The 23,280-nt window shown below is 54.7% G+C and overlaps 1 protein-coding gene across 5 annotated transcripts; it reads right to left on the bottom strand.

The window, feature by feature from the left end:
• Nucleotides 1-337: 337 nt before the first annotated feature.
• On the bottom strand, nucleotides 338-21,427 carry MED25 (mediator complex subunit 25). Of its 5 annotated transcripts, none has more exons than XM_061172945.1 (18): nucleotides 21,228-21,426; nucleotides 21,087-21,132; nucleotides 20,735-20,859; nucleotides 14,325-14,423; nucleotides 13,783-13,903; nucleotides 13,365-13,527; nucleotides 13,104-13,234; nucleotides 12,776-12,863; nucleotides 12,489-12,682; nucleotides 11,924-12,052; nucleotides 11,424-11,509; nucleotides 11,288-11,345; nucleotides 11,079-11,186; nucleotides 8,660-8,848; nucleotides 8,254-8,325; nucleotides 7,908-8,126; nucleotides 7,471-7,654; nucleotides 338-393 (listed from the first exon to the last, which is right to left on the bottom strand). In XM_061172945.1, the coding sequence occupies exons 1-18, from the start codon at nucleotides 21,359-21,361 to the stop codon at nucleotides 386-388; spliced, it is 2,154 nt and encodes a 717-aa protein (XP_061028928.1). In that variant the 5' UTR covers nucleotides 21,362-21,426; the 3' UTR covers nucleotides 338-385. The 5 variants fall into 5 exon arrangements, with proteins under 5 accessions (XP_061028928.1, XP_061028926.1, XP_061028925.1 ...); XM_061172943.1 differs by lacking the exon at nucleotides 338-393 and adding an exon at nucleotides 3,337-5,140 and having other exon boundaries at nucleotides 7,471-7,606; nucleotides 21,228-21,427; XM_061172942.1 differs by lacking the exon at nucleotides 338-393 and adding an exon at nucleotides 3,337-5,140.
• Between the last annotated feature and the right edge of the window lie 1,853 nt (nucleotides 21,428-23,280).

The raw sequence follows: 23,280 nt of genomic DNA, 5'->3' as shown, positions 1-23,280 counted from the left end.
GCCCTGGTATAATCTGCAAGATACTCTGTCAGATGATAAAAGTAATCTACAGAATAAAGCAGACTAAGTTCTAGAGATCTTCTGTAGAACAAAGTGCCCATAATTACTGACACTCTACTGTGCACTTAAATTTAAGAGGATAAATCTGTTGTGTCCTTACTACCCACCCCCCACAAACACACACAAAACCAAAGAGACACAAGGAAACTTTCAGAGGTGATGGATGCCTACTACCTTAATTGTAGTGATGCTTTCGTGAGTGTATACATATATCCAAACTCAATCATACCTCAATAAAGCTGTTTACAAAAGTATAAAGCAGGCTGCCACTGGATAGAAGAGCCAGAAAATGAATATATTTCTCTGTTTGCTTCTACCTGCTCGTTCAGATCTCTGAAAGAATACACAAGAAATTGGTTACTGGTCTCCAGAGGGGGCTGCGAGAGACCATGCATTGGGTTGATTTTGGAGCCTCTAAAAGTGTGAACCATAGAAGTTTTTTTATGCAAAAAATAAGTTCAATCTTTAAAAAGGCAAATAAATAGAAATAGAACTGGCATACTCCTCAATTTTGAAATTTTCCAGCTGAGACTGTATCACACAGGAATCCCTGCACAAATGAGGGGTTAAAGATGTATGTATATGCTGATTCTCTGTGGCACTTTTGATAATAGTGGAAAACTACACAGCTACCCAAAGACAGCCCCCATGACCCCCACCTCCTGGTATTATAATCCTTGTATTATCCTCTCAGCCTCAGTGTGGGCTGGACCTAGCGATAGCTGTAATGAACAGAATACGGCAAAAGTGATAGGCCATCACTTCCACCATTGAGTTACAAAAAGACTGTGGGTTCCATCTTGGGTGCCCTATGAAGAGGCCCACATGGCGAGAAACCAAGGGAGACCTCCAGCCAAGAGCAAGCAAGGAACTGAGGCTCTGTGTCCAGGCACCTGCAAGGAACCAGATCCAGCCAGCAGGCATGTGAGTGATCTTGGAAGTGGGCCTTCCCCCAGTGGAGCCTTCAGATGAGACCACAGCCCCAGCCCACTTGATGGCAACCTTGAGAGACCTTGGGCCAGAGGCACGAGCTAAGCTGGGCCTGGATTCCTGACCCAGAGCAACTGCAGGACAATAAACGCTTATTGTTTTAAGCCACTGAGTGATGGGGTTTGTTACATATCGACAGACAGACAGCTTATGCAGCCGAGATGGTCTGTGGGATTGGAATTTGTCCACTTAATGGACTAGGGAAAGCAACCGTTTAATAACAGGACATAAAGCCTCATGTAACGAATGATGTGGACAAATGGTCATGACTCAAGTGAAAAAAAAGCAAGATAAAGAACATACAGAAACTGACCTCATTTACATAAAACATTTCAGAAACTATAAACGTGTCTACAACCACATGCATGTAAACCCAACACCAAACTGATGTATCTGCCTCTGGGGAGGATGCTGGTTCGCTCAGTGTTTGGGGTGAGAGGGGAGAATGAGGTGTGAAAGGGTACTTCACTTTTTATTCTACACACTTCAGTGGTTTTTCACCTTTATGAAACTAGAATCCTGTATATCGCAATAAATTTTTAAGGTTAACTTTTTAAAAACCCAAGATGGTGGGAAAATATATATTAGTATTGTGTACCTTGAAACAAATATACCTTTTTTAGAAGGTGTCATTTTTCTCATAAATTTTCTTTATAGAGGTAGTAGGTGGGCATGCTCTCACCCAAGACAGGTTTCCAACAATTAATGTGTCGGTGTTCTAGCTTTTTTTTTTTTTTTCAGTTATGTTCTGCCACTTTTGCCAGATCTGTTCCTGTGGAAGAATTCTCAATTCCCAGTCTTGCTTCCAGCTCTAAATGCATGGTCCAAAAGCAAATTGGTCAGAAATGAAATGTTTCCAACCAGTCACTCATCCAATTACAACCTTCATGGATGCCCTGGTGGTACTGACAAACTGGCATGCATTTTTAGAAGCAGTTTTGCCCTCTAAGAGTGCGTTTTGGCCAGTGATAACCACCATGGCTCATAGCAGCTCTCCTGAGGGGAGGGCTGTGCTGAGCCCGCCAGGTACTCAATCCTACGAGGAAGTCACTGCTTGCCATGTGGGGAGACTGAGGCTCACAGAGGCGTGGGGACCTGCCCAAAGCCACACAGCTCATTGGTTCAGAAGCGGGAGTCTCAACACTGAGGTGCTAAGGTTTGCACCATTTCTTCTACACTTCAGCAGCTTTAACAGTACCTCATGCTCAGAGAAAAATGTTCCAGAAAGATTTGCTCTATTGGCGTTGGCCAGTTCTCGGGGGTACTTTAAAGGCTGTTGTCTACACCCCGGCTGTGAAATGTGGAGGTGAGTTCTCCGTGTCTAGACCTCCACTCTCCGGGCCCGCCCGTAACCAAGGGCTTTCGTCTGCCTCACCCTGTGTATGATATGCACCCGTGATGACACTGTGACAGTCCCTTTGGTTCCTCTAATTGGGTGCTGAGGTCAAGAGGGCCTCATAGGCCCACAAAGGCCAAACCAGTGACTGGAAACATTTCTTTGTCTGATCAATTTGTCCCAGATGGACTCGAGCCCGTGCTTCCCTGCAGGGCAACGTCCACCCTGGTGGGAACGGCACGGGCTGCTCCCCGCTAGTCTTCTTCCCTTTTAGCGGCTTTGGACACAGTCGATCACCCTCTCCTCAAAAACTCGGCTTCCAGAACACACGTGCCTGCCTGCTCCTCCTGCCCCCGGCCCCCACCCAACCCTCACGCGTGGGTCCTTCTCTGGCCTCTGTCCTTTGTCCTCGCGTCTTCTTCTTCCAGAGGTCACAAAATGGCGGCCCGGCGGCCTCGTGAGACCCACCAGCGGATTTTGTTTGGTCCTCACAGTGTTTTTTGGTTTTAATTTGAATGCAGTTAGGCGGGGCAAGCAGTCCCCAAGTTCGCCACAGTCCCCATCAATCCTTGTCGTCTTACACCCGTCCGCGTCACACATTTCCATCACCTGCCTGGTCCCTGGAGCCATCTGAGTTTTCAAAAACCCCTGCTACACACGCTGTCTGGGAAACCTCACCCGCTTTTCCCTCCTTCGACCGCCACTGGGATCTCCTGCTCCATCTCTCATCTGCGTCAAAATCGCCGAGGGAGCTTGTTCCAAATGCCGGCGCCCAGCCTCCCTCCCGCCCCTGGATGGATCTGCTTCGACAGTTCTAGATGGTTCTAGATGGTTCTAGGGCAGGGATCATAAACTCATAAATGCCGGCAGGAGCCAGGTGGGCCACATAAATGAGTGAACTTGACAGGTATAAGAAAAGTCGACGGCCAGAAATATAATCAAATGGAATCTTTACTGAACTCTGGTGAATGCATGGAACATAATACAAACATGTATGATACTGGAGTTTATATTTCAAATCCAAAATTGAAAAAATACAAATTGAAAAATAGAAATATTTAATTACTAAAATTTTTTTTCTCTGTCGTAATTCTTCTGCTCCCTGACTTGAAGCCGGCAGGCGGACATCATCCCTGCCGCCCCCAGATGTCAACGTCAGGCCTTGGATGTCATGGTGGGATGGGTGGTTGAGAATTCAACCTGGACTCCTGAAGCTGGGAGCGATATTGAACTTGATTCAGTTTTGTAACGGAAAACGGCTGTTCACAAGCGTGGCCGCTTCCAAACACGGAGGTTCAGGACAACCACTGGAGAGTGGTGTAGGGCTGTCATCTTCCGACGGAACCCACTTAGGAACCAGCAGCTTACTGCCCTGTAGTTCGTTCGATAACTACTATTTGTGGTCTGCATTCACATGATCGACATTAACCAACAAAGGCAAACTGGACAGTGTTAGTTTGTTTTCATGAAGTCTGGATGCAGAGAGCCCTTGGGGGAATTTGGTCTTTAACCCCACGAGTTGGGTGAACATGGTCTGGGCCATGTCTTTCGTTTCTGGAAACCAACTGCAGCAACGAAAGGGAGTCAGAATATTCCCTGCCAACGACTTCCCCATTTTTGCCAGGACTGGGTGAACACGATCATACATTCAAGTAGCTGTTTGTGTACGTCTTTGCGGAGAAAAGAGAGTGTTCAGAAGGGTTGGAACCTCGATCAAAAGTCTCTGACTGACCTCAGGGGAACCAAGGTGTGGCTTCTGCCTCATCTGAAATGAACCAAGTGGATGGACTGCAACGGTTCAGACTGCTTCCACACATCCTGTGACGACCAGGTCACAGAGCTTCTATAAAATACATCGGGTCAAGCTCATCACCAGCCTGCCTGTGGTTAAGGTACACGAGTCTGTCACGGACGTCGTGTCGTGTGTTCCATTGACTTTCTTCGTAAGGTCAGTGCCTGGTGATTGATGCAACGACCTGACTTGAGTGCTTGGATCAAGGCGTCCCCTGTCGGTCCCCTGTGACACTGATCGTTTGATCACCACCACGGTCTGTAGCTGTGCTCAGGCATTTTGACCAGTCTCCGTGAAACTGTGCATTTCTCTCAACACACAGAAAACAGGTCACTTCCCAGTGTCGGGCCTGCCTTGGCACCGTGTCACAGATTTCTTCGGTCACATCGAGATTCTCCACACCACAAATAAATAAAGCTAACTGGGTGGTAACAGTTCATGAGCAGCGATAGAAAAGGCCACGACTGATTTGACTCGTTCAAGCAACCGGACTTGTCAGTCTTCGGATTTCTCTTCACCTCCCCATGGGATGCAGACGCCTGCTAGACTTAAAGGATGGTCCAGACAGACATGAGTTTCTGTTCAGGAGGCGTCATTTCTGCTCCCTTATAAACTCGCTGTCGGTAGGCTGGAATGCCCAGGTGACTCTTTTCACATGATTCCGGAACCGTGCGTGGCAGCCGTGCCACTGCTCCCGTCCGCTTCCCAAAACCAGCCCTACTGACACTTGAGGCCCTTTTTCAGTTCATTGAGTATCGCGTCTCGCGTCTGCTCTGTGTACTGGTCGAAGCTCTTACTGTGCTTGGATTCATAGTGACGTCTCAGGTTGTATTCTTTCAACACAGACACGATTTTTTTGCATATTAAGCAGGTAGGCATGCTCTTCACCTCCACAAAGAAATAGGCTCGCTCCCATTTCTCTCGAAACACGTGGCCCTCTCGTTCTCTCTTTCGTTTTGCCACTTTTGGTAGAGACATGGGTACAAGAAAGATTTCACTGTCTCCAAACGCTACCACAGGAACAACAACAGTGCAAGCCCCGTGCCAAAGGCAACAGCCTCCTGCCTCGTGGTGGGGGAGTCAAGAGGGAGTGGTGGGGACTGTGGCGAACCAGAGAGCACATGCCCCATGGAAAGGGGTGGCTCCAGCCCGTTGTTTGCTAGGCAGAAGGGCGGGCCCAGGGGTGCCAGATCTTCTGACTTGTCAAGAGAAGCCAAGACTGCAGATTTTGTGTGTGTGTGTGTGTGTGTGTGTGTGAATCATCCTGATTTTTACAACTAACTTGTTAGGAAAAAAATGCCACATATGCTAACACAGGGAAGGCCAAACAAAACTCATCTGTAGAGTGGCCCATGGGCCACCAGATTGCAACCTCTCTCCTGGGACGCCGCCCGGCAATCTGATGTTAACCGGTGTCTCAAACAATGCGGATGCTGGTGGTCCAGCCATGGACCACGCTCTGAGCAACACTGCTCTACGGTCTGACAACGGACAACTAATTTTCTGCCCCCAGGCCAGAGCACCCCTGTGCTCCAGCCACGTGTCTGTATCCAGCCGTCCCCTGGACGTCTCTCTAAGGACGACCTGAGGCCCCTTGCCTCATTACATCCCAAACCTGTACATCCTCCTTACATTCCTGCCGGGTTTCCCATCACCAGGACGGCTCCACCGTCCACCCTGTCCAAAGCCCTGGAAGGTAGGTCTCTGCCTGGGACCTGGAGCCTGCCCTCTCCACATGAGACCTCATCCATTCTGGTGTCTTCAACCACCAAACATATACTGTCGCTAAGGACACACATCCTGTGCTCCCAACACGGCCTTGGTCACTTGGGTGTCCCTGGACCATCAGCACTCACTACTGGCTCCTTCTCCCAGCTCCCTGCCTCAGGGAGGCCCACTGTCTACCACACACCCAGGCCAGGTCCTGGGCACCGCCCTCGACCCCACCCGTACACCCCCAGCTTTCTTCACACAGCACACTAGTCTCTAGCCTCACCCCTCCTGCCCCCCGACTCGGCCCAGCCCCTCCTCTGGCCTCTCCTCTCCCCAGTGAAATTGCCCCGGACCCCTACCTGCCTTCCGTCCTGCCCTGTCGCATCCCACAGCCCAGAGGGGGCTTTCTGAGAGCCAGCCGACCCAGGTCTGGCCCCTGCTCGTGGCCTCCTGCAGCTCTTCTGCATCCCCTGGACAAGCCTCCAGCTGCTTGGTTTGGAATCCGAGCCCCGCCCCCGCCTGGCGCTCGCCCACCTCTCTAGGCCCTCCCTCCCTTATGCTCGTGCTCCAGGAGCATGGACTGACTTGCTCCTCTGACCACCCCAAGCTCCCTCCTGCCCCCACACGTTCATTTCTGTGATCTCCGCACCTAGACCGCCGCCGCCTTCCTTCCCAGCCTCCCTGACTCCTGCTTCTCACAGATGCTGCCAAGCCCCGCTGGCTCAGAGGCCTCCTCCAGGCCCAGCCGGCACCCTCTCTAGCTCCACGAGTGCACGTGGTCCTGGGAGCCCTGCCTGCTGCCTCCACATCGCCCTGGAGCCAGGCTGCACCAGACTGCCTGACTCGCCGCCGAGGCCCTGGCCTCACCAGCCCGGGGCCTCAGGGACGTCTGCTGAAGCGAGAACAAGGACAGAGGTGTCTCCCCCCGTCTCCTCCTGCCCAGTCCTGGGGGATGTCAGTGACGGGAGCCGGGGCGTGTGTTAAAAGGAACTTTATTGGGTGTCGGGGGTTCAGATGAGGTCCATGAGGATGTCGTCCTCCATGACGCTGGGCTGCAGGCCCGGCTGGGGGACCGGGCCCCGGGGACCCCCGCTGAGCAGCATCTGACCTGGGGGGCAGTGGGGAAGGGACTGCATCTCCCAGTAGTCCCTGGGGCCCTGGAGGGCCCTAGGCCTGCTTCCTCCCTCCTCCTCTGGGAGTCCAAGGCACTGAGTGGTCTAGGAAGCCCTGGGGGGACCCACAGAGACGCCTTCTGACGCCATGTGACCACAGATAGTCCTTTTCCCGTTAAGCCTTTGGGAGCCCATCCCCCAACATACCTCTCTGGCCCTAAGACGTTTCTCAGCAACCCCAGGAAGACACACAGGAGGGGAATGGTGGGGAGAGCTCCTGCCTCCTTGGTCCCCTGGGCTGTATTTCCCAGGAGCCCTTTCCTTGGAACTTCCCCCAAGAGCCACGGGCGACCCGCTATTCTTCAATCCCAGAACTTTACTTCCCAGAAGTCACTGGTCTTGGGGCTCCGGTCCCGGGGCTGTTGGGATACTCAGTCCAGGACCTGGCCTCCCCCGAACCCCCTTACCTGGCAGTGGAGCCCTCGGGGGAAGCTGTGCAGTCCAAGACTGGGCCGGCGGCGGTGGGTGCAGGAGCGGGGGCCCCAGCTGGGGCTGCCCCAGGCCCTGGTGCGGTGGGGGCAGCAGTGCAGGGGCCCCTGGTGGCTGGAGGTGGTGGAGGGAGGCCTGAGGCGGGGGCACCCCAGTCTGGGGCTGGGAGAACAAGGAAAGCAGCTCAGAGGCCCCTGGTGGGGAGCCCCCACCTCCCCCAGCCCCTCGGGTAGCTTCTGGTCTTTCTTCCAAGGAATCTTAGCAGAAACCCACGTAAGACACGTGGGGAGGAGCCAGGCGGGCCGCCAGTCACACCCTCCGATCAAACCAACCTCCCGCCTCCAAGATGAAAGGAATCAAACTGTCAAGGCCCAGGACCCACAGCTCCCATCTGCCGCCCGCCCCCAAAGCTCACCGGTGGTGGGTTGAGGAGGAGGCTCCGCAGTTGGGGGTTGGCCCCGGGGTTCTGGGGCCGAAGGATGGGTCCGGGAGGGGGCGGGCCAGGGGCCGCTCCAGGAGGGCCTTGTGGGGCGCCCGGGGGCGCCTGGGCAGCACCCTGGGGCTGCGGCTGCCCCGTGGCCGTAGAGGCCCCCACGGTACCCTGCGGCTGGGGCTGCGGCGGGCGGAGCTGGAGCTGACGGGAAGAGACGGGGGTGAGGACAGAGCCCCCAGACACCGTGACCTCTGCGGAGGGGTCAGAATCACAGCCTCCTCCGGGGCCTCCCCCGCCCGGGCCCTGACCCCACTGGCCCTGTCCTCACCAGGTTCTGCGAGGGCCTCGCCTGGTCCTCCAGAATGGGGCCCAGCCCCGGGGGTGCCTGCTGTGCCCCCATCTGTGCGGGGAGAGAGGGAGCAGATCAGTGGCTGGGCGGGGCGTCCCCATGTCGGGGAGGGTCTGCGCCCTGAGAGGGAACCTGTCAGGAGCTGGGGACCTTTTCTGTGGCGGGTGGGCGGGTCTGGGAGGTAAACCTTACGTTCCCAGGTCCCCAAGAGGGGGCTGTGCCTCGGAGATTCAACGAGAACACTAGAAAAGGAGAGAAATGGTGCACGGCAACACGGGGATAGGACTGAATCCGGCAGGAGGAAGCGGCCAGCACTGGCGCGCAGGGGCCCCGCGGGGTCCGCCGCGAGCGCGGGGCCGGGGGGCCGGGGGGCCGCGGCGCTCACCCCGCGCTGCTGCTCCAGCTTCTGCTGCTGGACCTGCTTGTGGTTGGTGATGACCTGCCGGATGCCGTTGACGAAGCCGCTCTGGTCGTAGGGGATGAGGCCCATGAAGATCTTCTTCTTGGACGAGTACAGGAGCATGAGCACGCGCACCTCGCAGGGCGCCGTGTGCGGGAAGTGCACGCAGCCCGCCTGTGGGAGAGCGTCGCAACTGGTCACGCCCTGGAGGAGGAGGCCTCCCACCCGCCCCCCGGGTTTCAGATGGTTCTAGAGGCCCCACGGGCCAGGAGTGGCAAGCTTTCTGCTCTAAAAGGTTGAGGAGACTCAAGGTTTGGCTTGAGACTGCTCCAGAGAGCTGGGTGCCCAAAGGAACAGGGCGAGGCTGGGATTCTTGCTGACCACTGGGCAGGAGAGCAGAGAGGAAGTCCCCCCAACTTTGCCACACCGCGGGAGGCTGCCCTCCTCAAAGCCCCACTGGGAGGGCTCACGGCTCAGAGGGAGGGGCTTCAACACAGAGCTGATGCTGGAATCACGTGATCGATGGTGGTGGCGGATACGTGACTGACTGGGAATCCAAGAGGCCCTTGGGGGCGCCACACCCTCTCGGCCTCAGTACCTGCAGTGAGAACCTCGGGCAGCAGCACTAACATCCCGAGGGCTGTGACTCTGGGAGGAGCCGACACGCATCAGGCACCCTGCCCACGGCCGGACGCACAGGAAGTACCGGGAAACATGAGCGAATGTCAGGTGAGGCCGTAATACGCGGGGTGTTCAGGAGGTGGGCTCTTGGGGGAGGAGGGGCTGATGAGATTGAGGTCCCCGCTGTAGAACCCTGGCCAAGTAAGCCTTGCTTTCTCACGAGAGGCAGACCCTGCTAGTTGCCTACCATCTGCCCTTCTGCCCTGGGTAGAGAACCCCGATTCCGTGTGGGTAGCAACATGTCCGGGTCCCAGTGCACTCATGGGTGCCTGTTCCCCGATGCTCTCCTATGCAGCCAGGGGTGGCCCAGTGGCCTGGGTCTGGCCCAAGACGTGAAGGGAAGCCTGCCTGAGAGTGTGGGAAAGTGCTTTCCTAAAGAAAGGGAAATACACGGCTGATGCCACGCCTCCTTCTTGCCTTCCTACAGCAAGTCAAACAAGAGTCCTCGAGCTTCGAAAGCCATCTTACAACCACAAGAGAGAAGCCAAGAGAACCCCAGAGATCCTGGCCCTGACGTCATGGGGCTACATAACTAACCCCGAGAGCTGCTCACCTCTGGATGTCCTGTTACGTGTCACAAATGAATGCCTGCTTGTACAATGCTCGCTTTGGGGACATCCCTCTCAGAACCCAGCTGCCATGCTGTGAAGAAGCCCAAGCCACACGGGGAGGCCACATGTGGGCACCCGATGGCCAGGCCCCGCTGAACCCCGCTGACAGCACCATGTGAGAGGGCCATCTCGCACCTCCAGCCCAGGTGAGCTTTCAGATGACCACAGTCTCAGCCGCCACCTGACAGTAACCCCCACAAGAGTCCCCAAGCAAGACCAGCCCAGCTGAGCCCAGCTGACACACACAGGACTAGGAGAAAGAGTAAACTGTTGTTTTAAGCCTCCACCCCAATCGTCTATCTGTTCTAAAAACTCTGCTGGTTGGGTGTATTGCTATTTGCAGTTGGAGGTATTCCCAACTCTCAGGATCACCTTCTTTGTAGAATTTTCCTGAGGATTCCATGAGGTAATCCACCAAAAGTCCCCTCTCCTAGAAAAGTGCCAGGTCCACAGCATGTACTCATTAACTGGCTCTGCTCTATTTAGAGCGCCTCCCTCAGTGTTATGAGTTGAACTGTATTCTTCAAAAAGACATGCTGAAGTTCCAAACCCCAGCACCTATCAATGTGACCTTATTTGGAAATAGGGTGCTTGCAGATGTAACAAGTTAGGATGAGATCATTAAAGCAGACCCCAATCCAAATGACTGGTGTCCTCATAAGATGACAGAGACACACACACAGGGAAGAAACACACAGAGGGAAGACAACCATGTGACAATGGAAACAGAGACTGGAGTTTTGCTGTCTAAAGCCAACCCCGCCGGGGACTACCAGCTGTAGGAGGCAAGGAAGGGTCTTCCCCTAGAGGCTTCAGAGAGCGCGGCCCTGCTGACACCCTGATTTCATTCAGACTTCTCTTTTCCGGAAGTGCGAGAGAATGCATTTCTGTTGTTCTTGGCCCCAGGAAGCCAACCCAGCAAACCCCCGTCAGAGCCAAGGGTTTTACCGTGGAACGGACCTCAATCTGGTGCATGTTGTAATTACAAAAAAAAAAAGCTAAGGCTGAGGAACCCGAGGTCACAAAGGCAGCCCCACCATCAAAAATGGCTCCCTTGGGCCCAGGAGGATGGGGAGTGGCCACCTGCCCGCCCACCCGCCCACCCCACTCACAAAGCCGTTGCCCATGATGCGGTAGAGGCCTTTGAGGGAGTCCAGGTCCTTGTTGGTGAAGTGGAACTGGACCATCCTTGAGTTCCGGAACAAAGGGCCCAGGGTGGTCTGCGGGAGACACTGATGTCAGCCAGCGTGCGGAGCAGGGACGTGAGGAGGGGAGGACAGAGGCGGGAGGGGGTGGGCGGCTGTCCTCTCCCGCCACTCACCAGCAGCTGCTGGGGGATGAGCTGCATGATCAGCTTCTGGGGCCACTGCTCTGTTTTCCTGGGGCAACAACGGGAGGGGAGTCAGGAAGATGCACACCCCAGCTCACCGCCCACCCCACCCCCAGCAGGCACCTACAGGTTCTCGCCGTGATTCACATAGACCTGACAAGGCAGTGACCGAGTCAGCTTGGTGTTGGCGTCCACGGAGGCAGGTTTGGGCTTCTGAGGAGAAGAAGGGCATGTCACGGTGAGAAAGGTCCCGAGCCTCCATCCCCTTGACCTCTCCTGCCCTACCCCGGGAGCCCCGAAGCTCAGGACCCCCACCCCAGTTTAAGTCCCACGAGCCCTGGGCCCCTCCTCCAGACCATCAATCCCACAGTCCTCTAGCCTTCAAATTCCACAAACGCTGGGGCTCCTCCTCTTGCCCCCGAATCCCACAGCCCTCTGTCCCCTAGATGCCACCATCTCCTGGATCTTCCCTGGACCGAGAATCCAAGACCTCTCTTAATCCTGAATTCCGGGCTATAAATCCCACGTGTCCTTGGGACTATCCTCAGGACCACAAGTCCCACGACCCCATGGGGGCCCCGGCCTAACCCTGCACCCCACCAGGCCTGGCCCTATGGATCCACTCACCTCCTGCCACTCGAGGACCCCGCTCCAGGCCAGGAGTTTGTTGGAGACTGACTGCTGCCCGCCGAGGGCCGGGGCCCCGAGCTGGGCCGGAGAAGGGCCACTCACCCCGCCTGGGGCCACGGTGCCCGCCTGACAGAGGGGAGGAAGGAGGGCCATGGGGCAGGGTCAGACCATCTCCTGGGAGGGAGTGTCCTGAGAGAGGGACAAACCAACAAGCAGAACGGGACGGAGGTCCCTTCCTCTGCACCCCCAGGCCCAGAACACCAACCACTGGGCCGTGCCTGGGACCATAAATGCTCTGACCCTGTAGGATTCAAAGACTCTCAAGCCCCTGATGTCCTGCACCCCCAGGACCCCTCGGGCTCCTCAGAACAGTCTTCACCCACCCGGAACCACAAACCCCATGATTCTGCTCCCGGACCCGCTACTCAGTGTTGCCTTAGCACAAGCTCCATGAGCCCCTGAGGACCCCGAACAACAAGACCCACGTGCCCTTGGGCCCTCCTCAGAAAGGCCAACTGCTCCTCCCCTGCACTGTGTTAGCAGCCAGAAGGCAGGTACCTACCATGGATGGTGCCCCGGGCTGTGCAGGCGGGGCCAGGCCCGGGCCAGGGGCCACAGTGGAGACCAGGCTGGGCTGGGAAGCAGGAGGTGGCTTGGGGGCGCCGGGGGGCCCTGGGGGCAGCGGGGGGGCCTGGGCCTGGCTGTACGGGGGACCCACTCCTGGAGCGGCTTGCTGAAGGGGGTTGATGGGCGAGACTGCGGGAGAGACCAAGGGAAGCGGTGGGGGCAGGTGTGTGGAGAGTGGCCCGGCTGCCCCCCGGCCCTGCCACATCCCCGCCCGGGACTCACAGCGAGGGCCCAGCCCAGCCTTCTGGTTCTTGGCGGCCTCCACTGCGTTCTGGGCAGCCACCTGGGCTGCACTCAGGTTCCCGGGCACCTGGTGATAGAGGGGAGGGGCTGGTGAGGACCACCCTCCCCAGCTCCAATATCGCAGGAGCTCGTGACTCCCATGACCCCACAGGGACGTGATTCCCCAGCCCTAAAAGTTCTACCCTCCAGGTGTCTCAAGGGAGATGCCCATCACCCCCAAGGCCCAACATCCAACTAGGTCTCTCCCAAGGGACCAGGGCTCCCGCAAGGCCCCAGGAGCATGTCCCTTCCCTGGTGATGTTCGCACCTGGTACTGCTGGGGGACAGGGGGCAGAGGCTGCTGGGGGGCTGCTGAGAGCGTGGCCCCCGAGGGTGGTGCTGGAGGCAGGGGCACAGGCTGCTTCGGCTGCAGGGGGCCGGGGGCCGAGCCACCTCCGACTGAGAGCCAAGGATGGACGATCGAGCCCCACGAGAAGGGGATTGAGAGACGGGAAGAAAATCCAAGTCAGAGGGAGCTGGGGAGGACGCCCCTCCCACGCCCGTCCCCCCAGCAGCACCCGGGCCTCACCTGGCAGCACAAGCCCCCGCACCAGCACCATGTGCCGCGGGTCCTGGCTCACGTCTGCTGGCGGCTGCAGCGGCTCCAGCATGGCCGGGGGAGCCGCCTTCTCGAACAGAAGCCGCAAGGCAGGCAGCTTCCGGGGAGACACGATGGAGAAGTATATTCCTCGCTACAGGAGAGGGGACAAGCAGTCAGGACAAAGCCACCAGGCCAAGCCCTGGCTGTCACACCTGCTGGGCCCTAAAACCAAATCCCATCAGGCTTTGGGACAGGAGACCCCAAGACCTGTATTAGCTGCCCCACAGAATTCTGGGTTATAGTTCTTCCAACAGGAGCCAGCAGAGCTGGCCACGGAGTCTGTGACGATCCTGTGACCCAGGACGGCAGGCCCCAGCCCTCCCGCCTCAGACCCAGGAGTCCTCACCTCCCCAATCTTCTGCACGAGAGTCTCCGTCGTGCACCCAGAGTATGTGGTGCTCTCGACAGCAGGCAGCAGGTACGGGGGTGAGTTACAGATAAGGAGGCAGACTCTGTGTGTCTGGCCGCTGCCGAGGACAAGGAAAGATGTGGAGCGCGTGGCAACAGGGGCCCTGAGAAAAGACCCAGAGCCGGCACCAGCAGAGGTGCAAGTCCTCCGCCCCAGAGGAAGTCAGGAGTCAGGCCCCTATTTCACAGCTGAGAACACTGAGGCCCGGAAGAGGCTCCTGACTCACTCTAAGATACCCGGCAAGCAGGGAAGGCAGGAAGCAGACCCAGAGCTGGCTCCCGTTTGATGAGGACACCGAGGCTGGGCACGGGCCAGGTGTCCTCATCAGAACACCGCCTGGACACCGCCTGCTTCCTGGCCCCAAGTGTCCGGCACGCAGAGCCCACCCACCTCCCCACAGAGAGGCTGGGGGTGGAGCCCCAAGACAGGCAAAGCAGGTTACGTGCCAGGTGGACCGAGACCGATGTGGGCACACTCACATCTGCTCCCGCATCTTCTTGAAGTCATCAAACAGCTGCAGGGCTGTGCTGAGGCCTTCTGCGATGAGGCTGCAGCTCTCGCCACCCCCGCCCATGAACCTGCAGGGGGCCAGGCGGTCAGCCCCCGGGGGGCCCTGCGGCTCCCCAGCCCCTGGGCCACCCTGGAAGGGCCCGAACCTGTGCCATCCCTCTTCGTAGACTGTGCACCTTGGGACGGGGACACTGCAGAGTTCCCTGCTCTATCCCCAGTGCTGGCACGAGGACAGGGGACATTTGTCATCTCCTGCAAGGCAGTCCCTCTGGCAAGAGGCCCCATCAGAGGACGGAACAGAGAAAGGGCCCAGGACTCTAAGCCCAGGATCCTGTGCTGGGCCCCAGTGCCTGTGCACCTTGCCCTCTCTGGGCCATCCGCCTTGGCCTCACCCCAGCTTCCCAGCCTGGTGCACAGGCCTCCTCTGTCTTCCCACAGTGTTATGGGTTGAATTGGGTCCCCCAAAACAGGTATGCTGAAGTCCTAGCCCTCCACCACACCTTAGGATGTGACCTGATTTGGAAACAGAGTCTTTACAGAGGCAAACAGGCTACAATGAGGTCCTTAGGGTGGCCTTAATCCAATATGACCAGTGTCCTTATAAGAAGGGGAACTTGGGACACAGAGACAGACACACTCAGAGGAAAGGCGACGTGGATGTGACGAGACACAGGGAGAATGCCACGTGGAGATCAGAATGACACTGCCACAGGCCAAGGAATGTCTGGGGCGACCAGAAGCTGGAAGAGGCAAGGAAGGAACCCTCCCTTTAAGTTCCAGAGGGAGCACGGCCCTGCCCCCCACCCCATCTCAGACTCCTGGACCCAGAACTGCGAGACAATAACTTTCTGTTGCTGTAAGCCACCTTGTTTCTAGTACTGTTACAGCAGCCCCAGGAAACTACTACACACAGATCTGGGTTTCTCCCACAGCTGATCTACAGAGGGGTCACCAGTGTCCGTCCCCGTGTGGCCTGTAGCAGGCCTCTGCTAGACTGCAGCTGTTGTCACCATGATTCTTCGGGTCACGTGGTCGCAAGGCTGACCCTTTGCCGCAGGGGACATCTGTGCAGACTGGGCCCCGCTCTGGGAGCCCTAAGGGCCCTGTTGCTCTGAACCGTGGCCCCTGTGTGTCAGCACCTGTCTCCCCGACGAGGCAGGGACGGGGTCTGAGACCTCCCTTGTCGCCAGTCTCACCAACCCCACCCCGCCAAGCCTGGCACAAGGGAGGCCTTGGGAACTGTGTGTTACATAAACAAATGGCTTCAAATCCAACCCTGGCCATCAAGGCCAGAATAGAGCCAAGCCCTCAGCTGGGCATCTGGGGCCCTGCTCACCTTCCACTCCATCCTCTCTGGGTGCAAGTCCTCTAGAGCTTCTTGGCTGTCCCTGGACTCCGTGATCAGCCACGCGCCCAGGCCTCTGCCTGTGCGGTCCGCCCCAAGACCACATACCACTGCCCCTTCTGGCACAGGTGGAAACCCTGCTTACCTAACCAGACACCCAGCCCAGTGTCATCTTCCTCCAGGAAGCCTTCCTCACCTGCCACCTGATCTCAGGGCCCACCCTCGATCACATCACGTGTCCCCCAATACTGCGAATGTCAAGCTTCCTTCCACAGCCCACCTCCCCTCCAGACGGTGCAGCCCTCAGTGAGGGAGACCCAGTGGTCTGAGCCAGCTCTAAAAGTACACACAGAGTCCTGGGAAATGCCTGCTGAGTAAGTGAGCCACCGGAGCATGACCCCTCTGTGCCGTACCTGAATTCTTTCCCGGTGTAGACTTCTGCCCTCTGCTCCCACTCTCAGGGTGCTCAGGCCACACCACTGTTCCTCCCCATGACCCACTCCCCAGCCCTCCTCTTCCTCACCATCGAGACTCCAGTTTGCACAGGAATTTTAATGCCACAGAGCTGGGGGAGACCCCGATAAACGAACCAACTCTGGATCCACCCTACTGCCAGCTTCCTGTGCTGGAAGAAATCAAGCCATCTTCATGGCTGGGGCTAAGGAGACAGGGGTGACGGGGTAGGGGGAGAGACAGGAAGCAACTGCTTCAGGCATTCGGGGTCTCCTTTTAGGGCGATGAAAATGTTCCAAAACTAAATAGAGAAGGTGGTTGCACAACATTTTGAATGTACTAAACGCCACTGAATTGTTCACTTTAAAATGACTGCGTGTTGGACTTCCCTGGTGGCGCAGTGGTTAAGAATACGCCTGCCAATGCAGGGGACACGGGTTCGAGCCCTGGTCCGGGAAGATCGCACATGCCGCGAAGCAACTGGGCCTGTGCACCACAACTACTGAGCCCGCGTGCCACAACTACTGAAGCCCACGCACCTAGAGCCCGTGCTCCGCAACAAGAGAAGCCACCGCAGTGAGAATCCTGCGCACCGCAACGGAGAGTAGCCCCCGCTCGCCGCAACTAGAGAAAGCCCGCACACAGCAATGAAGACCCAACGCAGCGAAAAATAAACAAATATTAAAAAATAAATAAAATAAAATGACTGTGTGTTATGTGAATTTCACCTCAATTTCTAAAAAATAATTTATGAGGGAAAGTGCGATTGACCACTTTGGGATCCCAAAGCTGGCTTTTTTTCTTATTGAACAGTAAGCATAAGCCATCTTTTACCAGCTCAGAGAGAGACACATAACAAATATTTTGTCCAAGAAATGAGAAAAACTTAAAAATGGGCAGTGGGAGAGGGAATTCCCTGGCGGTCCAGTGGTTAGGACCCCGCGCTCTCACTGCCGAGGGCCCAGGTTCCATCCCTGGTCGGGGAACTAAGATCCCACAAGCTGTGTGGCGCGGCCAAAAAAAAAAAATGGGGAATGAGAGAAAGCATGACCAGTTGCAAAATATGTTTTAAATATCATAAAGTTTTAAATAAACCCCTCAAGTAATAAACATAAAGTAAAAATGAAATGATTCCTCATCCTCATGCCTCTGCCCCCAGTTGCTCTGCCCGATGTCACAGCACTGAGTCCTCACCACCCACTTACACGGGCTAACAGGCCCTGGGAGCCCCCCAGAGGGACTGAAGGAATACGAACAGCAGCCAGCTCCGACCAAGGACTTCCTACAGCCAGACCCCCGCCCAGCCCATCACCCCAGGGAAACACTGGCTCCAAGAGGGCCAGGACTTTGCCTGCCTCATACCCCCTGACTCCTCGGTGCCTGGAACAATTTGCCCCACAAACATCTGTTGAATGAATGAATGCACAGATGAATGAATGAATGCACAAACGCACTGTCACAACACCATGGGGAAGACACTTGGGCTATTTTCCTTCTACCCTAGCCTTTCTTTTTTTTTTTGATTATTAATTTACTTATTGGCTGCAATCGGTCTTTGTTGCTGCGTGGGGGCTTTCTCTAGTTGTGGCGAGCGGGGGCTACTCTTTGTTGCGGTGCGCGGGCTTCTCGTTGCAGTGGCTTCTCTTGTTGTGGAGCACAGGCTCTAGGCACGCAGGCTTCAGTAGTTGTGGCACACGGGCTCAGTAGTTGTGGCGCACAGTCTTAGTTGCTACGCGCCATGTGGGATCTTCCTGGACCAGGGCTTGAACCCGTGTCCCCTGCGTTGGCAGGCGGATTCTTAACCACCGAGCCACCAGGGAAGTCCCTACCCTAGCCTTTCTGATGCTGGGTCACTAGCTGTAGGCGGGAGGGGGAACCGCCCCTCTTGTCAGAAAGGAAAATGTAACATCAGAAATGAGCCTCTCCAAAGCGAGGACGTTTCAAAAATCACACTGCCTGATTTGTTCCATAAGTGATGGATGTTCCAGGAAAAGATAAGATTTCTCCAAGCGTGAACAAAACTTGCTGACTTTCTTCGTGATCTCTGTTACAGACTGGCCCTGAATGCCACAGAAACTGAATTTAGATGGTTACATAGGACTTGATAAAACAGTGACGACTGTGAATATTAAATAATGGCTTAAAATGTTTATCAGTTGATTGGGAGGATTCCGGTGAGCATACAGCACACAAAGCTTTTTTATTTGGTTATAGGTGCAGTGTATTCTAGGTTGGTTAAAGGGGAGGGTGAACATGGGATGAAAGTATTCCGAAAGCATTTCCCTCTTATCTTCCCAGTGCCCTTGACATTTTTAAGTAAGGGGGTTTAACTGCTTTTCCTGACACCCACCAGAAGGTTTGGTTTCCTGGTGATTATCTTCCCCACAGCTTTCACTCGTTCATTTATTCAGCAAAGGTCTCCTAAGGCCTCTTGGGTCCCAGGCCCCAGCTGGAAGCAAACAGCAGGGGAAACACCCAAGTCCTGGACATTCACAGTCCAGAGGTGTGGAGCTGTGACAGGGAAACACCTGGGGGCAATGGAGGCAGAGGAGAGAGCAACTGGCTGCTTGCCAGAATCAGGGAAAGGACATTTGAGTCGGGTCTTGATGTTTATACAGGAGTTTACCAGGGGGAACCAGAGTATGAAGTGCATTCTGGGCATTCATTCATTTACTCACTTGTTCAACAAAGATTTCCTTAGGCCTCCTTTGTGCCAGGCCCTGTGCTGGGTGCTAGAGACTTGAGGGACATCAGACTTGGACTTGGGCCTCAAGGAGCCCCCATTCAACATTATTCAAGTCTTACCACAATCTAGTCCAGAGGTTCTTAAATGGGGTGGATTCTGCCCCCAAGGAGATATCTGACAACGTCTGGGGACATTTTTGTTTGTCAGACTGGGGGAGGGAAGTAGCCACTGGCATCTGGGGGGTAGGGGCCGGAGATGCTACTGAACACCTTACAATGCACAGTACGGCCCCCCAATAACGAAGAATCATATGGCCCAAAGGGTCAACAGTGCTGACGCTGAGAAACCCTGCTCTACCCTGACCATGAATTCTAAAGACCATGAGGGGGAAACTTAAGAGTCAACTTTGCAGTGAACGTGCAGCACCCAGTCCGGCGCATACAGCCTGGAACAAAGCAGGCGTTCAACAAACATTTGCTGCAGCGACGTACAAAGAAAACAGCGAACTGGTGTTATTTAATGAACTCTGACCAGACCCTGAGCTGAACACAGTATGAAAATCAGGTCCTGTCATCCTCCCAGGAGTGCTGAGGCATGGACTACCATTATCCATCTGCAATCCAAGAAACCGAAACACGAAACAACGGCAACAGCTTAGGTAGCGCTTAATACGTGTCAGGCACTGTTTTAAATAGTCATCAACTCGTTTAATTCACGAAGTATCCCTACAAAGTCACGGTAACCATGTCTCCAATAATCCTCATCTCCTAGTATTCACGCCCCCTCAAACACTGGACAGGACTGACTTGTGTACTAAACAGAATGTGATATAAGTGATGATGTGTGACTTCCAAGATTTGATCATAAAAAGCTCTGCGGTTTCCTCTTTGCTCTTTCTGTTGGATTGCTCACGCTGAGGAAAGCCAGCTGTTGGAGGACACTCAAGCAGCCCCACGGAGACACCGTGTGGCTAACATCTGGCAAGGAATCGAGGCCTCTAGCCAATAGCCATAGGGTGAGCCACCCTGTAAATGGATCCTCCGGTCGCAATCAAACTGTTGGATGACTGCAGCCCAAAGTCATGGTGACTGCAATCCCACAAGAGACCCTGAGCTAGAACAACCCATCGAAGCCACCCCTGAATTCCTTACTTACAGAAACCACATGAGATAATAAACGTCTGTTGTCTTAGGCCGGTTAAGTTTTTTTTTCCTTTGGCCACGCCTCCAGGCATGTGGGATCTTAGTTCCCGACCAGATATCAACCTGTGCCCCCTGCAGGGGCAGTGTGGAGTCCCAACCACTGGACCGCCAGGGAAGTCCCAAGCTGCTAAGTTTTAATCTGTTACCCAATAGTGGATAAGTAACACGATAACTATAAGTACTATTAACCTTCCCGTTTTAGAGACAAATTATATTCGACACAGGGGACAGAGAGTTCTGTTGTGGTGGAGCCGTGCTGTGGCCCCAGGCTCCTGCAAAAGCCTGCAATGTGAACTATCACAATTCACTCCAAAGCACAGAGGCCTAGCTTATCTTGGCCTAGCCCCACCCCTCTTGCACTCAGGCTTCAATGCCTCCATCTGAAAATGGAGAACTAGAGTAGAAATGAGAAGCAACAGGCAGAAAAGGGAGGAATCACACGTGGGTGCTGGAGTCCTACAGGCCTCCTTGACTGGGAAGTTCTTTCTACTTCCGAGCCAGACAGCAACATCAGCTAAGCACACAGAACCGACCACAGAAGTGACTTCGGGATAAAACCACAATCCCCATCACAGCCCTTTTCAGCCAACTAATGTGAGGGGATGGATCCTGCAGCTCAAATCCAAGCCTCCATTCCTCCGCGGTCCGTCACAGGGTCCCCCAACCCTTCCCAAAGCCCAGAAAAGAGCTCACTTAATGCCATCGAGCCAGGTGACAAACTCATAGGCGCTGCTGGTGGGAGCGTGACATTGTACGTAGGACTCTGGGGCGCAGTCCACCGTGTTGAACACCACGAGGCTGTACTGGGTCCCCCCATACTGAAAGGGGAGGACAGAGAAATTTTTCATCTGGGACCCCCCAGCTCCCTTTTCCCTCAGGGGAGTTGGGGCTCCCAGCTCCCCGTCCCTTAGACCCAGGAGTCCAGACCCCAGCCCCTCCCCACTCAGACCCAGGAGTCCAGGTCCCCGCCCCCTCCTCTCTCAGACCCAGGAGTCCGGATTCCCAGCTTCCCTCTTCCCTCAAATTCAAGAGTCCCAAGACTCACGTCTCCCCCGAAGTCCGTCTCGGCAGGAGGACCACCATTAAAATACCTGTGAAGGTCGGAGATGAAAGGTCGGGGTGAGACAAGAGACTGTGGAAAACTAAAGTCGGAGGGCGGGGTTGGAGTCGCGGAAACGGCACTCACTCGATGGCCGGGAGCAGGTAGTGCTTGCGGAGCCCCTCGAAGTAGGGCCCCAGGTTGGCCGTGCCCTCAATTACAAACACCACGTCAGCTACGAGGCCCCCGGCGCGGGCCGGGCCCTCCGACCCGGGGACCATGCCCCGCGCCGCAACCGCCGCCGCCGCCGTAGCCACTGCGGGATGAGCGGAAGTGCGCCTGCGCTGCGCGCGCACCCGCGCCGGAGGGCCTTGCGTCGCTGTTGACGCTCTAGTGGCCATGTTTGTGCGGGGCACCCAGGGCTGGTGGGTTTACCTCCATCCTCCTTCGCACCCAGTGTGTGCAAGACTCAAAAAGGACCTAGCAAACCCCTTCGGGGGCCTGATGTGGAAGACTGAATTATTGGCAGAACTGTCGAGAGAGAAATATATTGAGAGCCGTGCGCAGCCGCCATTTTTGAGCGGGGCGACCATTCCGACACTAGTTTCAAAGGGAGGGTCTGGAGACCTGGTTGCTGTGCAACGCGTACGCTGCCCTTGTTTTCTAAAAGGGAGATTAGGTTTCTAGTTAAGTTCTTTCTGGCTTGGGGGGATGGGGGGGTGGGTCGTGCGAAGCGTCCAATCACATCATCCGAAACGGGGTTACTAGGCAACGCTTTAAGGTGGCAATCAACTCTGAAGGGAGTGCAGCTGTTTTTCCCACCCCGAAAAGAAACCAAACTCCAACCCAAGTGGAGGTTGCTAAGCAACACCTGCTAGTTGTTTTCTGGGAGAAGAGCCAGAAACTGGCCTAGAACATAAATACGTTCCAGGTGGATTAAAAATGTAAATGTAACAAATGAAAGCATAACACTGTATAATCCTGAAGACTGGAAAAAGAGTTTCTTATCATTACAGCAAAGCCAGAGAACGTAAAATATTGAACTGTTTGCATAAGACTCCATGAACCAAGTTGAAAACGATACTGTAAACTGGGAAAGTCATTGTAACTACACAAATACATGTTACTAATCAATAAAAACTAAGGAAAATAGAAATACTTTATTTTTTTAATGGGGAAGGAAACTAAGCAGGCTTTTCTCACACGCAAAAAATATTAAAAATAGCAAATATCTGAAAGCCGCTCATCTTCACCAATTAAAAAGTGCTAACAGTCCAATGACATAGCATTTTACCTTTGTCATGTTAATTAAAGTTGGAAATAATAAGTCCATGAGGGTGGGAGTGTTTGGGTGAAATGAGCCGGCTCAGAGGTGATCTAGTGGGGGTGGAAACCAAAACGACTTGCTCCAATGCAGTTTGTCAATATATTTCAAGGTAGAAGAGTGCATTGCTTTGCACTCAGCAGTATCACCATTTTGTCACATGTACTTTATCGATCCCTTTTTTCTTTTTTCTTCGATGAACCCTTTTAAAGCAAATCCCAACATATAATTTTACCTCTACATTCTTGACAGGCATCTCTAAAAAGGTGGATATTTTCGCACGTAACCACTATGCCATTAACACCCCTAACAAAATTGCGTTATTTCTTGGTATCATTGAACACTTAAATCCATAATCAAATTTTCCCGATTCTCTCAAAATGCCTTTTTACAATTGTTTTATTTGTATCAGGATCCAAACAATGACCAAACACGTATTTAGATGGCTTAAATTTCTTTTAATCTAAAGCAGCTCCCTTCTTTTTTATACTAGTGTAATTAAATTTTTAAAAAATTATAAGGGGGCTTCCCTGGTGGCGCAGTGGTTGAGAGTCTGCCTGCCGATGCAGGGGACACGGGTTCGAGCCCGGGTCTGGGAAGATCCCACATGCCGCGGAGCGGCTAGGCCCGTGAGCCACAATTGCTGAGCCAGCGTGTCTGGAGCCTGTGCTCCGCAGCGAGATAGGCCGCGATAGTGAGAGGCCCGCGCACCACGATGAAGAGTGGCCCCCACTTGCCACAACTAGAGAAAGCCTTCGCACAGAAATGAAGACCCAACACAGCCATAAATAAATAAATAAATAAATAAATTTTTTTTAAAAAAAAGATTCAACTTTAAAAAAAAAAAATTGTAAGGAAGATAAAAGTAAGTTGGAG

The sequence above is a fragment of the Eubalaena glacialis genome, chromosome 18 (assembly GCF_028564815.1).
Source record: "Eubalaena glacialis isolate mEubGla1 chromosome 18, mEubGla1.1.hap2.+ XY, whole genome shotgun sequence".
NCBI lineage: Eukaryota > Metazoa > Chordata > Mammalia > Artiodactyla > Balaenidae > Eubalaena > Eubalaena glacialis.
This window is presented reverse-complemented; position numbering and strand designations above follow the sequence as displayed.